Genomic DNA, 13,846 nt, shown 5'->3' on the forward strand with positions numbered 1-13,846 from the left:
TACCGATTTTTAATATTTTTCATCTGCCTTTGAAACAATATACTAGGAGCCTTCTATTAAATTTTCAAGCTTTTTTATCCAACAAATAAAATTTTATTGATATTTTTAGAAAAAAAACTAAAAAAAAATGGAAAATGAAAATGTCCGTAAAGAGCTCAAAATAAATCAAAATATTTTGAAAATGTTATGGTGTATAGAAAATGCTAAGATAAACATTCAGTCAAAATTTCATATATCTACGGTCATTTTTTTTAAAGTTACACCAAAAACCAAAATCGATTTTCTCGAAAACAGATTTTGCGTAAAAATTCCCGTTTTTCCTTAATTTTTCTTTTGTTTTTCACGGCACTTTTGAAAACTATTGGAAAAATTTTACTTTTGACCCCCCAAAGTACCAACTAGATTCACTTTCCTATCAGAAAAGGTACTGTTGAAGAAAATCCAAGCACTTTTACTGTCCTAAAACGTGATGACAGACACAAAAAAAAAATAAAAAAAAAAAATAAAAAAAAAAAAATAAAAAAAAAAATAAAAAAAAAAACACACATCATTGTAAAATCAATACATTCATCGTTCCACTCAGAATCTAAAATCAAAAGTATTTGAAAAGTATTCCAAATACTTTTTCAAAGTATTTGAGTAGTATCTTAAAAAAAATGTATTTGAGTATTTACTCAAGTACTTTTTAAAAGTATCCTTTACAGGACTGGATCAGAGTCAGGGGCTAAAATAATGTGTCCCCTGAAAATCAAAGTGTGTCCCCTGAATGACAAATGTGTGTCCCAAGTTATATAACGTGTTTTTAGATTTGTAGAAATAACGAACATTAATAATTTAATATTTTAATTTACTAGTTACCTATTCTGTTAATTTAAGTTAATTACCTACTTATTTTATTTCTATAATATGGACAAGTTTGTTATAAAAAAATAATAATTGATAATAGGTCAATTCAAAGTAATTAGGTACCTGCCTTAGTATAAAATATTTAAATTATTCTATGTTGTGTCCATTGAAATACAATATTGCTTACTGTAATGCCTACTGAAAAGTTAACTGGAAAGTACATCGTAATTTATTGAATATTGTTATAATATTATATAATCAGGTATATGTTCTATAGCATATTATAAATATTTATGATTGTTTATTTTAAGTCTAAAATATGTTAAAATATTAAAAAAATTAAACTTATTAATCTGATTATTGTAATCAAAAATCTATTTTAAAGGATTAGATAGTTATTTTGTCGTATTTAATAAATATAACTAAAAGCAGGAGCGTCAATTCAACTTTTTTTGGTTAGTGCCAAAATGTTTGCAGGCCATTCAAATTTTTACCAGGCCACATACAAAACATTTTTTTTTTTTTTTTGGAGGGGGGTCAAGTGGGGATAAAAACTGTACAAGATTTTTATTTAATATGTCACTTATATTAGTATGAAAATATTACAATATTGTTACTATTTTTGAAGGACTATGTGTAGGTACTTTTAATGTATTTATTTTATATTGTGGATACCAGTGTTACAGTGGTATTTAAACTTGGTAAATACATTTATGGGTATAAAACACCTTAATAATAAAATAGTAAAAACCTAATCAACACATTTTTTCCCTCTGCATAATCAAAATATATAATATAGCCAGCTTAATAAAACCAGAAATGTATTTTATGGGTACCATTCTTCATAATGTTTTGTTATAAATTTATCAATTATAATATTGTAGGACCTCTAAACCACATCAAACATTCTTGGAAATTAAACATTAGTACAATACATTTTTTTTTGATACTGAAAAAATATAGGCTATATAACATAAAACACTTAGGTATATCGGTGCTTAAATTTATTGATGGCAGGCCAAAGAAGGCGTTTTAAAAAAAAGTTGGTGTAAATGTACACCCTGCAAATGACGCCCCTGACTAAAAGGCTCTACATACATAATAATATACGTATATTATTACATTTATAACAGTTTAACAAACCCAATATGATTTTCTAAACATAATCAAAATTGTTTTTAAAAACCTCGAATATTCTTATAAACTATTTTGCTACATAAAATTATTATATATAAATTATTCTAATTGATGATGATAACAAACCAAAATATTTAAATATATTTCAATTTACTACACACATAATCTTTTACTGCTTTTAGTGATTTAAAATAATTATAAAAAATACCTCACTAGCTCACTTACAGGGTAAATGTTATATAAAAGTGGTAAGGGGGGATTTTGTGTGTTAGAACCCCAACAGGTTTTTTTTGTTATAGAAAACTGTCAAAGCTCAAAAGTAACAGTTAAATTAATAACTGTGTGGTGTGTCCCCTGAAATCAGATGTATTTTAGGTCCTGATCAGAGTTATTTTTCAACTACCTATAAAAGATGTCTTCAGACATAAACAAAATACATACATCATTGTTAAACTAATATATTAATCACTAAGAATCTAAAAGAATAAAAAAAAAATAAATAATAAATAATAGTGGTGTTTTTGAACAATAAACATGTAGATAGAGCCAAATAGAACTATCAAAATCAATTTTTAGAAATAAATAGTAAATCATTTTATTAATAATAACAAAAAATAACTAATGAGGTAGGTACTAACTACTAAACTACCTATTTCTATTGTTGCTTTTATAAGTAAAGCTATTATTGCCTGTTTTTTTAAACATATTGTCAATATCTAACACTCGGAATAATTTCAATTGTTCGCATGAAACATTAAAAAATAACCACTCTTTTTCCTTTTATATAGGTAGCCGCCTTAATTATTATACCTAATATGTTCTTAGTTATTATAAATCTTAAGGGATTCGATCCTGTCTCTGTTTTCTACCAAAATAGACCTATATTATGTAATATATCAACTGTGCTGTCTATAATAACTCATCTGATAAAACTTCTGAAAACATACCAATTTTGAATTCGTCATGAAGTATTCTTGAAAACGACTATTGGCCACTTTTTTGAAATTAAACTATTTAACCCTTCAAAATTAGATTTTTACATTTTGAATATTAAGAATTTTAAAACATTAACATGTTAAAGTTGAACAATTAATTTTAAAATGAAAGAAAGTCAAATGTAAATAAATTTGATGACAAATTCAAATATGTTTGAAATTTTATCGAATAACTAGGTTAGTTAATTAATAATATGATATCATATTATGATTAGCCAAAAATTGATTTTTTTGACTAAAAACAAAAAAATAATTTATAATAAAATTGTGTAATGCGTTATTATATTGACATGAACGGCACCCAACGCCCGTACGCAGAGAGCGCTCCAGAATTTATTTTATTAACAGTCGTCAGTCACTCATTTAGTACACACACAATTATTAATACACGACCCGCGTGCACATACATAGAAAATTGCCTATATTGAACTCCTTAAAAACAGTCTGGAATAGTCTGGATCATATAGTAACATAATAGTAGCTATGTATAATACTATAATGTATTATATATTTTATATTTACCAATTATTAAAATATCAAAATACTATTATATAAGAATATAAGATGATATATATCTTTATCTTATGAGAAAATATCTTATATGTCGCTATTTCACTCCACTTACCAAGACATATACAATGTAGATACTAGCTGATCCCGTGCACTTCGTTTCCCAGCAACCAATAATTTTTATTATATAATAGCTTCAAAACCCATGGCAACCATTTATAAACAAAAATTTCCATCGGAAATTTCAAGATTCCTGTTTGAGCACCTCCCGTAGTTGATCCACTAGCTCTGTTTTTAAATTAGCCTATCTTCTGAAAAGAGGTATAATCTATACCTATATATATATATATATAAATATATCAGATCCCGTGTACTTCGTTACCCATTAAAAATGCCAACGATATATGAATAATTTGTTTTTTTATAATATAACGGTTACCATAGCAACAATTTTAAACCAATAATTATTATAATAATAGCTTCAAAACCCATGGCAAACATTTATAAATAAAGATGTCCATATGAAATATCAAAATCCCCGTTTGAGCACCTCCCGGGGTTGGTCCTCTCCTTTTTTAAATTAGCCTATCTTCTGCTCAGAGGTATAATCTACTATGTATATAAACATATCTGATCCCGTTCACTTCGTTTCCCATTAAAATTTCCAACTCTAGATATATGAATAATATGTTTTACATATCACCATGGCAACCATTAATATACAAAACATTCCATCGGAAATTTCAAAATAATATATAATTTGTTGCCATGGTAATACGGAGACACAGACCGACGAAAATCTCAAAATAATATATTATTGGTTGCCACGGTAATATGGAGACATACACACACACATATACATTAATTTTTATATATACATATAGATATTAGATAATAATATGTTCACTATTGGTCAGGTACACCGTATACATGTACAAGACGTCTTATTGAAACGACTGTAAATAGTATTGGCTAATTAAAAAAAAAGTTAATACAGAAACTACATTTATTTTTTGTAGACAATGGAAAACCAATGTATGGTATAGATACCAGAACTACCTTGTATAAATCATAATACCCGTGAGCAAAAAAAAATACTATAATATTATTATAACATGTGAAGAGTCTTCACATCTAGTGCTCGAATTATGAAATTTGGTGTGGGGAGGAGGAGATGGAATAGGTACCTCTTCTTCTTTAAAAATATTTTAGCGTACCTATACCCATTTTAATTATATCTTACCAAATACATTTAAATCTTCAGGTACGCACATTTTTTATTATACTTTTGCATCCACCATTTTCACCACATTCATTAAATTCTGATATTTGGAAGTTTTAAGTATACAACATATTTTCATATGCACCCACTTGGATCTTTGTACCTACGTAATTTAAGAACTTGAAGCGTTACAATGTTTAGTTTGTTAAGCAGATGAATATTGTTTTCAAAATGTAATTTATCGAGTCAAGTTATACAATAGTCGTGCTCAACTATTATTATTTTTTTTTTTAATATTGTCAACAAAAAAATTTTTGTTTGGTCAGAAAACTTGAAATGTAATAGAACAGTCTTCATAAGTTTTTGTTAGTGGAAATTCAAAAAAAGTTGGGCGTAAATTTACAATAATTTTTTATGAGCGTATGAAGTTAACATTTTAACAAAAATCATCAAATCCACAAAAATTCATAGATTATTTCGATTTAGAAATTCATAAAATTTTTTTTATGTAAATATCTAAGATTTGAAAATTTCATACAAGATTCCCCTTAAGTATTCTCATATTTATCAAAGAATAAAAGTTTATTGAAAGTCAAGTTAATTTTGTTACAAGCATTTGAAGTTAGACCATAGGCGCAAATAGGGGGGGGGGGCTGGGGGGATTTAGCCCCCTAAGAGTTTCTATAGCCCCCCAAAAAACTAATGATTTACTACTATAATTTAAAAGCATCATAAGAGTTTCAAGTATAGACCTGAGCTTCAGCCCCCCCCAAATTTCAAACACTATTTACGCCACTGAGTTAGACATTGGATATTCACCCGTAAATTAACAAATCATCGTCTCAGAATTAAAAGGTTCTAACGTAATTTTCGTAATTGTTCAGGGAATCGTTAGCCGTTAAGTTAGAAATTGAATAACTTTTTTCACCATAAATACTAAATTGTATTTAAAATTATATATAATTTAAAGGCTATATGTACGTGTAAAACTTTTTCGTTCTGAAGATACAAATTATTTAATTAGTTAGAACATTTTGTATACAAAAAAAAAATGTTTTGTCACGCCTGCACCGAAAGTTTGGTTTTCGACCACGGTTGAAGCGTTCGAAAGCAACCTTTTTCTGTCCAGCGGGCGGAAAAGAGGAAATCCCCAAAAGTGCCGGCCGCCGGGCGCGTATCCCCTGCACAACCAGAAACTAAAATGTATACCTACCACGGTCCTTCCAAAACATAAACTTTTGGTTACATCTTAAATTTATAGTATAACCTCCTTGCATGACGCATTAACATTTAAACATATTTTGTAGAATAGTCTATAATTGTTGCATAGATCCCAGCATAACCTTTTCCATGAACGCAGGGGCGTGACAAAAAATAGTATGTGTGGCTCACTTCCCGCCCTTGCCACACAATATACTATTAAATATTGATTAGAACAAAATTATTTCATCTGTCATGTCTTCCTAGGAGCAGGCTGTTACATTTAGGGCACTATAGATACAGGTATGCTACGCCGCCATTTTGCGACTAATAATCTTATGTGAATTTGAATTTCTCCCTCTTTATTTTATCATTTTATCATTGATAAATGAGTCGCAAAATGGTGGCATAGCATACCCATTCTATGTAGAGCCTTATTACATTCTGTTATAATACATATACACTAACCTAACCTATATGTATTTGTATACCCATTTATACAATCGTATATTATTTATAAGAACAAATGTTATGAACAATATTTGTGTTATAATTTTTCGGTATTGACAACAATATTTATCTGAGGTAATTATTTATCTAAAGGTATAACGTATAAAATATAAATAAATAATAATGTTTAGGAGTATAAGTTTGAATATAACACAATTAATATAATATAAAAATAAATGAATCTCCAAATACACTTAACCTAAATTCTGAGAAAATTAAATCACAATAGTATTAGATACCTCTATAATAAATGGGTACATATTGACATATTGTATTAAAAATTAACATTATCATCATAATTAACACATATCAAATTGATAAGGTGTTATCATAATAATCTCTATAAAAATAATATAAATTTTGTTTGAAATATATTTATAGTTTATATTATGCACAATATAATATCATGAGTATGTCTGCATAGGTATATTAAACTAAATTGTTCAGTCATTTTCATAGTTTAACAATTAACAATTGTATGTACAGTTGAGTAATACAATACTTAATACTTCTTATAATGTACTTATATTTAATATTTTAATCACAATAACAAATCCCTTTCAAAATTGGCATTTTAGCAAGCATTGTTCTGGGCAAACAGTCTGCTTGATTTCCATACTTGTTAATTCTAAAGACCTGCCCAATGACTTCAAATGTTTGGGAACCATTATTTATTTCTATGCCAAGAGTGGCTTCGAAGTATCCGTTACCTGGCGAGGCTTTGAATGTTATTTGAACAGATTTTTCGTACACTTTACCATCGTCATATTTTTGCGGTGCTTCGTACAAATATGAATGTTCAATAAAAGCCAATTTCATTTCAGCACAATTTTCAAGACCATCTAATAGTTCATTAAAATACCTAAAATAATGAAGTTATTGTTAGGTTAAATTTATTAAATTTATTTCATTGAATATCTACAATATTATGTAAGAGCATGCTACATACTAAATAATTAATATTTCATAAATGTTTGTGAAAATTTAAATTGAAAAATATATTTACATTTAAATTTTGTATACGTTTACGTAACAATTCATAAAATAAAACAGAACATATGTGAACACTCCACAAAAACATATCTTTTATTGTAATTTTTTTCGTGGTAGTTATTCTGATGATAATTTTTTAGTTACAGATTATAATTATCAGTAACCAGTAGGCACCTATTAGTATTTTAATATGTAAATCTAACCTTATGACTTCATTTGATGCTGCAAGGCTATATGGGTGTTCTGGATCAAGTCGCTTTTGTCGACCTTCGTTGCAAACACACAGCCATTGAGCTACACCGGCAGCATTGCAATCTCTAACTAATGGAACGGGTTCAAAAAATGATAAGCCCGTACTAGTAGCTGAAAAATGATTCTTAACGTTTTTGTCTTGGATACTATTTAGTAAGTGTTGCTTGATATCAGTTGATTTGTTTTGATTATTCAATGTACTTAATATATGTCTGAATGTAGCATAGATATCATAGGTGGATGTCAGTCTCATACGGTTATCACGGAGGGATTCTTTCCATGATGGATACTTCGTGCTTACCCACTCTGGAAGTATTACGGTGACCATTGGCATCCGGTCCTCTATGGTTCCCACTTTGGTTCGCCGAATGAAATCCATACGGTTTCCATGATCACCGAGCACAAAAATCACAGTTCGGTTAAAAAGCCCTTCTTGGAGAGAAGTCTTGAGGAATTGCATATAATCTAAATCTATTACCTGTTATAAATAAATACAAGATTGATTAATTTGAAATATTGTTTATTTCAATTTTCAATCATACTATAAAAGCACACTTACACCGACAGTATTGACAAAGTCGTGACTAACTTCGTTAAAAAGCGAGAACAAGAACACAGGAGAGTCTTTATAGACTTTTAGGAATGATTTCAAATAGTCGAAATAGATAAGATGTTTAGGCGTTGGTCCAAGACAACCAGGTGAGCTCATCTTATATAGAATCGACTGTTCCACAGCTAACCAATATGGGCGCATGTAATGCAGAGTTGGCTGTAAAGTAATCCCTCTTGCTAAATAGTCAAACATGTTAAATTCTGGCTGGTCCTCAGCATATAAAGTCGCAGCACCTTCCTCACTAAAGTCCTTCCAAATGTACGGCCAGTCCTGTATGTACACACAAATAAAAAACTATTATACATATTATTGGCTACTAAATTGTAGTTATGGTTATTATTTATTTCGCTTTGCTTTATAATATTAAAGTATTAAACATTGGAATTTTGAATTTAATCACATTAAACATATAATATTGGTCACGTACATCAAACTTATTGTTATGTTCCGTGATGAATGATCGGCCGGTTAACATCGGTATCACATTTGGAAATGTGTTTTCACCCACTTTGGTGAATCCATGCATCACATCACCACTCATTTCTTTGTTAATAAAATTATACGATTTCACCATTTGTCTCATAAAGTTCAAACGTGAAATGGAATCGATTCCAATCACGGCTACACCTAGTTCCGTATCGTCCTATTAATAAAATATTAAAATAAAATAATTATACATTGAATTAAGAACATTTTCTTGAGTTATATTTAATATTACTTTAAATTTCCTAACTTCTGGCCTTCTTCTAGCATATGCATGAAAGTTACTATACACAGTAATGCCAAATAGATTGGTGCATGATACGAATATAAAATCCGTAAGAGGTTCATGAAAACCAGTGATGGGAATTTGTGGTCCGTACTCTAAACGGAAATCATCATCGATTGGACGATTAATTTCTTGATAATAACAACGAAGCGTATTTGAGGTCAAGGAATAACCGGACTCTTCGAATCCTGACGCGTTGAACTGTAATAGCCCTGTGCTCATGTTGATGTATGTCAAACGATAAGACCTCTCCATACATCTAATTAAGGAAATAACTAATAAGTGATCAAGTTATTAAAACTACACATACATAGGTACTCACTTTATAGGTTTGGGCACGAACACGTATTTGAGAATGGATGAATCGAACGGGTTAAGTATAGGAAACTGACAAGTAACTCTTGGGTCACGATCAGTTAAATTCTATAACATTTAAACGTTATTGCATTTAAGTACCTACTTTTCTAATATATATATCATTTTGTATGCATGATTTAGCTGAAACTTACTTCGTAAACTACCAAATGCTCGAGTTTCGGCCTCACTATCTCTTGATGAATGTGATACACCGTTACTGATGCTTTATAAAATACAAAAAATACCCATTGAAAAAAAAACTGTAGTACATTTAGATTATCAATGGCTATTTTTATCTTACCTAATGTTGTAACAAATATAAATAGATATCTAAAAGTATAGTATGGTTCTATAGTTTGTTGATTACTGTGCGTTCTCTTATGTTTCTTATAAGTCGACATTTTAATTCTTATACTATTCGCCACATGCTTTTTAATTGCCTCAAGAATCGACTATCCTGTTTAACAAAAAATAATGTTGGGTAATGTATTTCATAGATTATGATTCTGATTTTGCTTATTTTCAGTAAATACGTATACTGCAAAGGCATTCTATTTTAGCGCTTCTTATATAGAGTGGATAAATGCTCCAATCAGATCAATATCCATTTAATTATATATGAATAAATACCTGGCGCTACTCCACTATACTTTTCAAGAAATAATAAAAACAATAATAAATTCCTTGAAATATATGTTCAAACAAAGAAGTTTAGAAGTGTTTATAGCATTAGTAGTATTACAAGTAATAATTTATTATGGAATAACAAATAATAACTTGACCCACAACTACATAAGTGATCGTGATTAGTTACATATATTCTTAATAAATAATCGTATAAATCAGGTATAGTATATAGTATATAGTATATACCTAATTGTTGAAAGAACGAATGTTGAATGTTTCGATGTTTTTTAAATAAGTGAAAGACATTCAAGTGTTAAACGATTATATATAATATAAATAATAAATAAAGTAAAAATCCATGAATTATTAAACAGATGATATTATGTAAAATCGGTAGGTAGTTAATAATGATAAAAAGTATTTTGAACATTATTTCATGTCTTTGAAATGCTAATATGAATAATTATTTAAAGAAAATGTCAAGTCTGTATATGGTTCTCGTTTTCCCTTATTTTTTTTGTTTATCCCAATTATTTTGAAAGGTACTCATAATATTTTACATTTCTCACTACCTCACTGTTTATTAGCCGTCCATAAAATAAGCCCATGAGTTCGTAAGACAAATACATGAACAATGAGTCATCATTTTGGCGGTAAGTAATTTGTGGAATTTAAATGACGGATAAAAAAAGATGAGTGAATATAGGTGCAGACTGTAGATTATAGGTAGGTACATCCACACTTGAGTTTGCTATTAATGTATAATACACATACCTCCTGGCTCCTACTCATTTACAGATGTTTAAATCACTTGACTGAGGTTTTTTTTTGTTATTGTTATTATTTTTTTTTTTTAACTGGTGTAAAATTAGAAAACACATACATTGTTAATTTGCAGGCGCCTGAAAACGAGTGTATACGACGTATAAAACTATAAAATAATATACAGTATTATACCTAATGTATCATATTATTATACAATGCATATTGTGTGCATTCAGGATGAAGTCTATGAAGAGGATGTCAGCGCACTATTTGTTTTCTCTCTCTGGCCCACGCGCAACATAGACAAAACACATTTACGCAGAATCATTTTTTCTATGTTTTTGAGTAATCTTAGAGTAAAATAACCCATTACAAAAAAAATAGAGAATAATATTTCTGAGAAAATGACATATCGATTTGTCTAAATAATGTCTCAAAACAATTTAAACATAATTTAAATGTACAACATTTATTTGTTTATTTTGAAAGTCGAATACAAAGTCAAATAACAATAAAATATAAAATCGATATGTCATTCCCTCAAAAACAAAAAAAAATATTATTCTTTAGGCTAGAGAAAGAAAACAAATAGTGCGCTGACGTCCTCTTAAACCATACATAAGCGGGACACGTATAATAGTACGTAACATAATATTACACGTTATGATCATAATTTAGTCTTTAGAGTATAAAAATAGTTGCATATTATTATATTATATATTTTTATTATTATAAAATGGCACCAGGACGGTAGTGCATCGCGGGGTGGCAGCGTTGGCGAATACCGGACCGGACGTGTACTTATAGAATAAAACCGGCGCAATCTAGTGATCGGCTGTTTCGTCGGTTTTATACAACTCGAACGACCCACCGCGCGCACCACCCTGTAATCAGTATAGTACGACCACAGTAGTTGTAAGTACATTGTTGTAGTAGAAGACGTAATGACCGACCAATACAACACGGATTACTGGTAGGTACACGTCGACGATAAGACGATAATATTGCATTTTTAATTATTATAAATAATTATTCTCCGAACGCGTCATTACCTATATGTGAATGCGCGTAATCGACGACCATCTATCTTATTTGACCAAATGTTGCCGATACACAATAACGACTACAGTGACTATCACCAAGTATAAACATAATAATATGACATCGTAAACAATACTTTAGACGCCACCACTGAGGCTGTTGTATCACGAAAACGTCTTCCGGTGAATGTGACAGGCACACGAGTATTATAATAATATGACTACACGAAAGTTGGGCGTGCCGTTGCAGTTACTTCAGTCTTCAAGCAACATTTTTAAAACTGTGATTTTGGTTTAAAGAAAAAAAAATTACAAAAACATTTAAATGACGATATACGTCAAGACAGGGACTGAAATTCAAACATCTTTTGCAGTACGAAATTAAAAAGTCTGTTGTAGCCTGCCAGTGACTGTAATATGAAAATTCGTTATTATTATTTTTAAAATTTAAAATTTGAGATTTAAATTTAATTACTATTTTAAAAAAAATTAACCAAGTTAAATTCTGTGATAATATTTATATTAATTACCTTCTTTTTTAAAGTTTTGTGACGTCGTTTTTTAATATTTTAGCTTAAATTATAATAATAACTCCAACGTTATATCTAAAAACTGTAATATTTATTTCATTGAATAAAAAAAAAAATGACTGCCACAATAACTTGGATATGAATTAAAATTAAAAAATATCGAATTTTTTTTACCGTTCAATTTAACAAAAATTATTTATATCTGCTGATACAGTGGCAGTTGACAGTCTGACTGATGTTTGGTTGGGTGGTCGCATAGTTTTATGTATACGATCTGTGGTGAGGGGAGAGGGTAAATATGGCCTAATATAAAACGTGCAGTACAAAAATATAGATATTTTAGCCTCTGGGTTGAAATTTGATGTATTTTGACCGGCATTGGACCGACTTTCCGCGGTCGTCCCTGACACAGGACACTAGTCATATCTGTATATATTATAAATATATTATTATTTATCGTATACATACTATTATATAGCTGTAGGTTAGGTCGTATTAATACGACGAAGAAGACACCCGAACGACGACGACGTCCTTCGTGCAGGCGCGCCGACCGGTCAAACTTTAGTGCGTACCCACACACTCGGCTCGTATTGGTGAGACTTGACAGACGGCCAAGAGCGTTTACCGTATATGCCAGCAGACCTACGCGTACGATATTAACTAGAGTGACAAATTATAAAGTACGTTTTGATGGGTTGTTATTGATTTCAAATAAATGGGACACACTATGTTTGTTTTTTAATTTATTAATACCTAGTTTTATTGCTTACTGAGACGAACCGTGTACTACAACATCACCTTTTTCCATTCAATATACTTTTATAACGTCCAATGTGCGTGTGAATAATATTTTTATATTTTTTTTTTACGTTGGGTTTGTTTTTCCCTACTGATATCAACTAACTTAATAATAAATAATTATACTTCTAATTATAAATAAAACTATTAAAACTTTGTCGTGGTATCAATTAATAATTAATAATTATATTACTTGAGGCGCTGAGCGCAAAAGTGGCCTAACCACTAAATCATCATTCCGAGAAAATTGGCATTAAAGATTTTGTTAATTTAGTTTCAATGTGTACAATTTTATTTTTAATATTTTTTTTTTTATGGTGGGAGGGTTCTTGTCGAAATCCACTGTAGATAACATCAGCGTTTTTGAAACCAAAAAAAAGTCAAAATTCCCTAAGTTAATGTTGAATAGGTCACTTTTGCATTTTTCTTATAACCACTTTATAACTATAAAATGTGGCTTAGGTCAAATCTGTAAAAAAGAATCTACCATGTCTTGTCAACTAAATCCTTTTAATCAACATTTTATACAATTTCAAATTAATAACAATATAGGTAGTTTAAGTTCAGACTTATGAAAATATTATAACACATTTTAAACAATAACAATAAATTAATTCAGACTTATGAATTCTTTTTAATAAATATAACATAATATTATTATTATAAATATTATTTATAC

General features: G+C 29.3%; 1 protein-coding gene across 7 annotated transcripts in view; it reads right to left on the minus strand.

Moving 5' to 3' along the window:
• Positions 1–6,442: 6,442 nt before the first annotated feature.
• The window catches only part of LOC100159025, a 22,140-nt gene continuing 14,736 nt past the window's right edge, over positions 6,443–13,846 (minus strand). For 3 of the 7 annotated variants that reach the window (XM_029487148.1, XM_029487146.1, XM_029487144.1), the window contains 8 exons: positions 9,706–9,861; positions 9,557–9,627; positions 9,370–9,470; positions 8,997–9,306; positions 8,706–8,921; positions 8,225–8,548; positions 7,617–8,143; positions 6,443–7,282 (listed from right to left, as the gene is read on the minus strand). In XM_029487148.1, coding sequence (XP_029343008.1) covers positions 6,958–7,282; positions 7,617–8,143; positions 8,225–8,548; positions 8,706–8,921; positions 8,997–9,306; positions 9,370–9,470; positions 9,557–9,627; positions 9,706–9,805 — 1,974 coding nt within the window. In that variant the 5' untranslated portion in view covers positions 9,806–9,861 and the 3' untranslated portion in view covers positions 6,443–6,957. Of the gene's footprint in view, positions 7,283–7,616; positions 8,144–8,224; positions 8,549–8,705; positions 8,922–8,996; positions 9,323–9,369; positions 9,471–9,556; positions 9,628–9,705; positions 9,862–12,834; positions 13,030–13,846 lie in introns of those variants that run through there. The other 4 variants (XM_029487147.1, XM_029487145.1, XM_001944460.5 and 1 more) reach the window with 3 other exon arrangements.

The sequence above is a fragment of the Acyrthosiphon pisum genome, chromosome A1 (genome assembly GCF_005508785.2).
Source record: "Acyrthosiphon pisum isolate AL4f chromosome A1, pea_aphid_22Mar2018_4r6ur, whole genome shotgun sequence".
In the NCBI taxonomy this organism is placed as follows: domain Eukaryota; kingdom Metazoa; phylum Arthropoda; class Insecta; order Hemiptera; family Aphididae; genus Acyrthosiphon; species Acyrthosiphon pisum.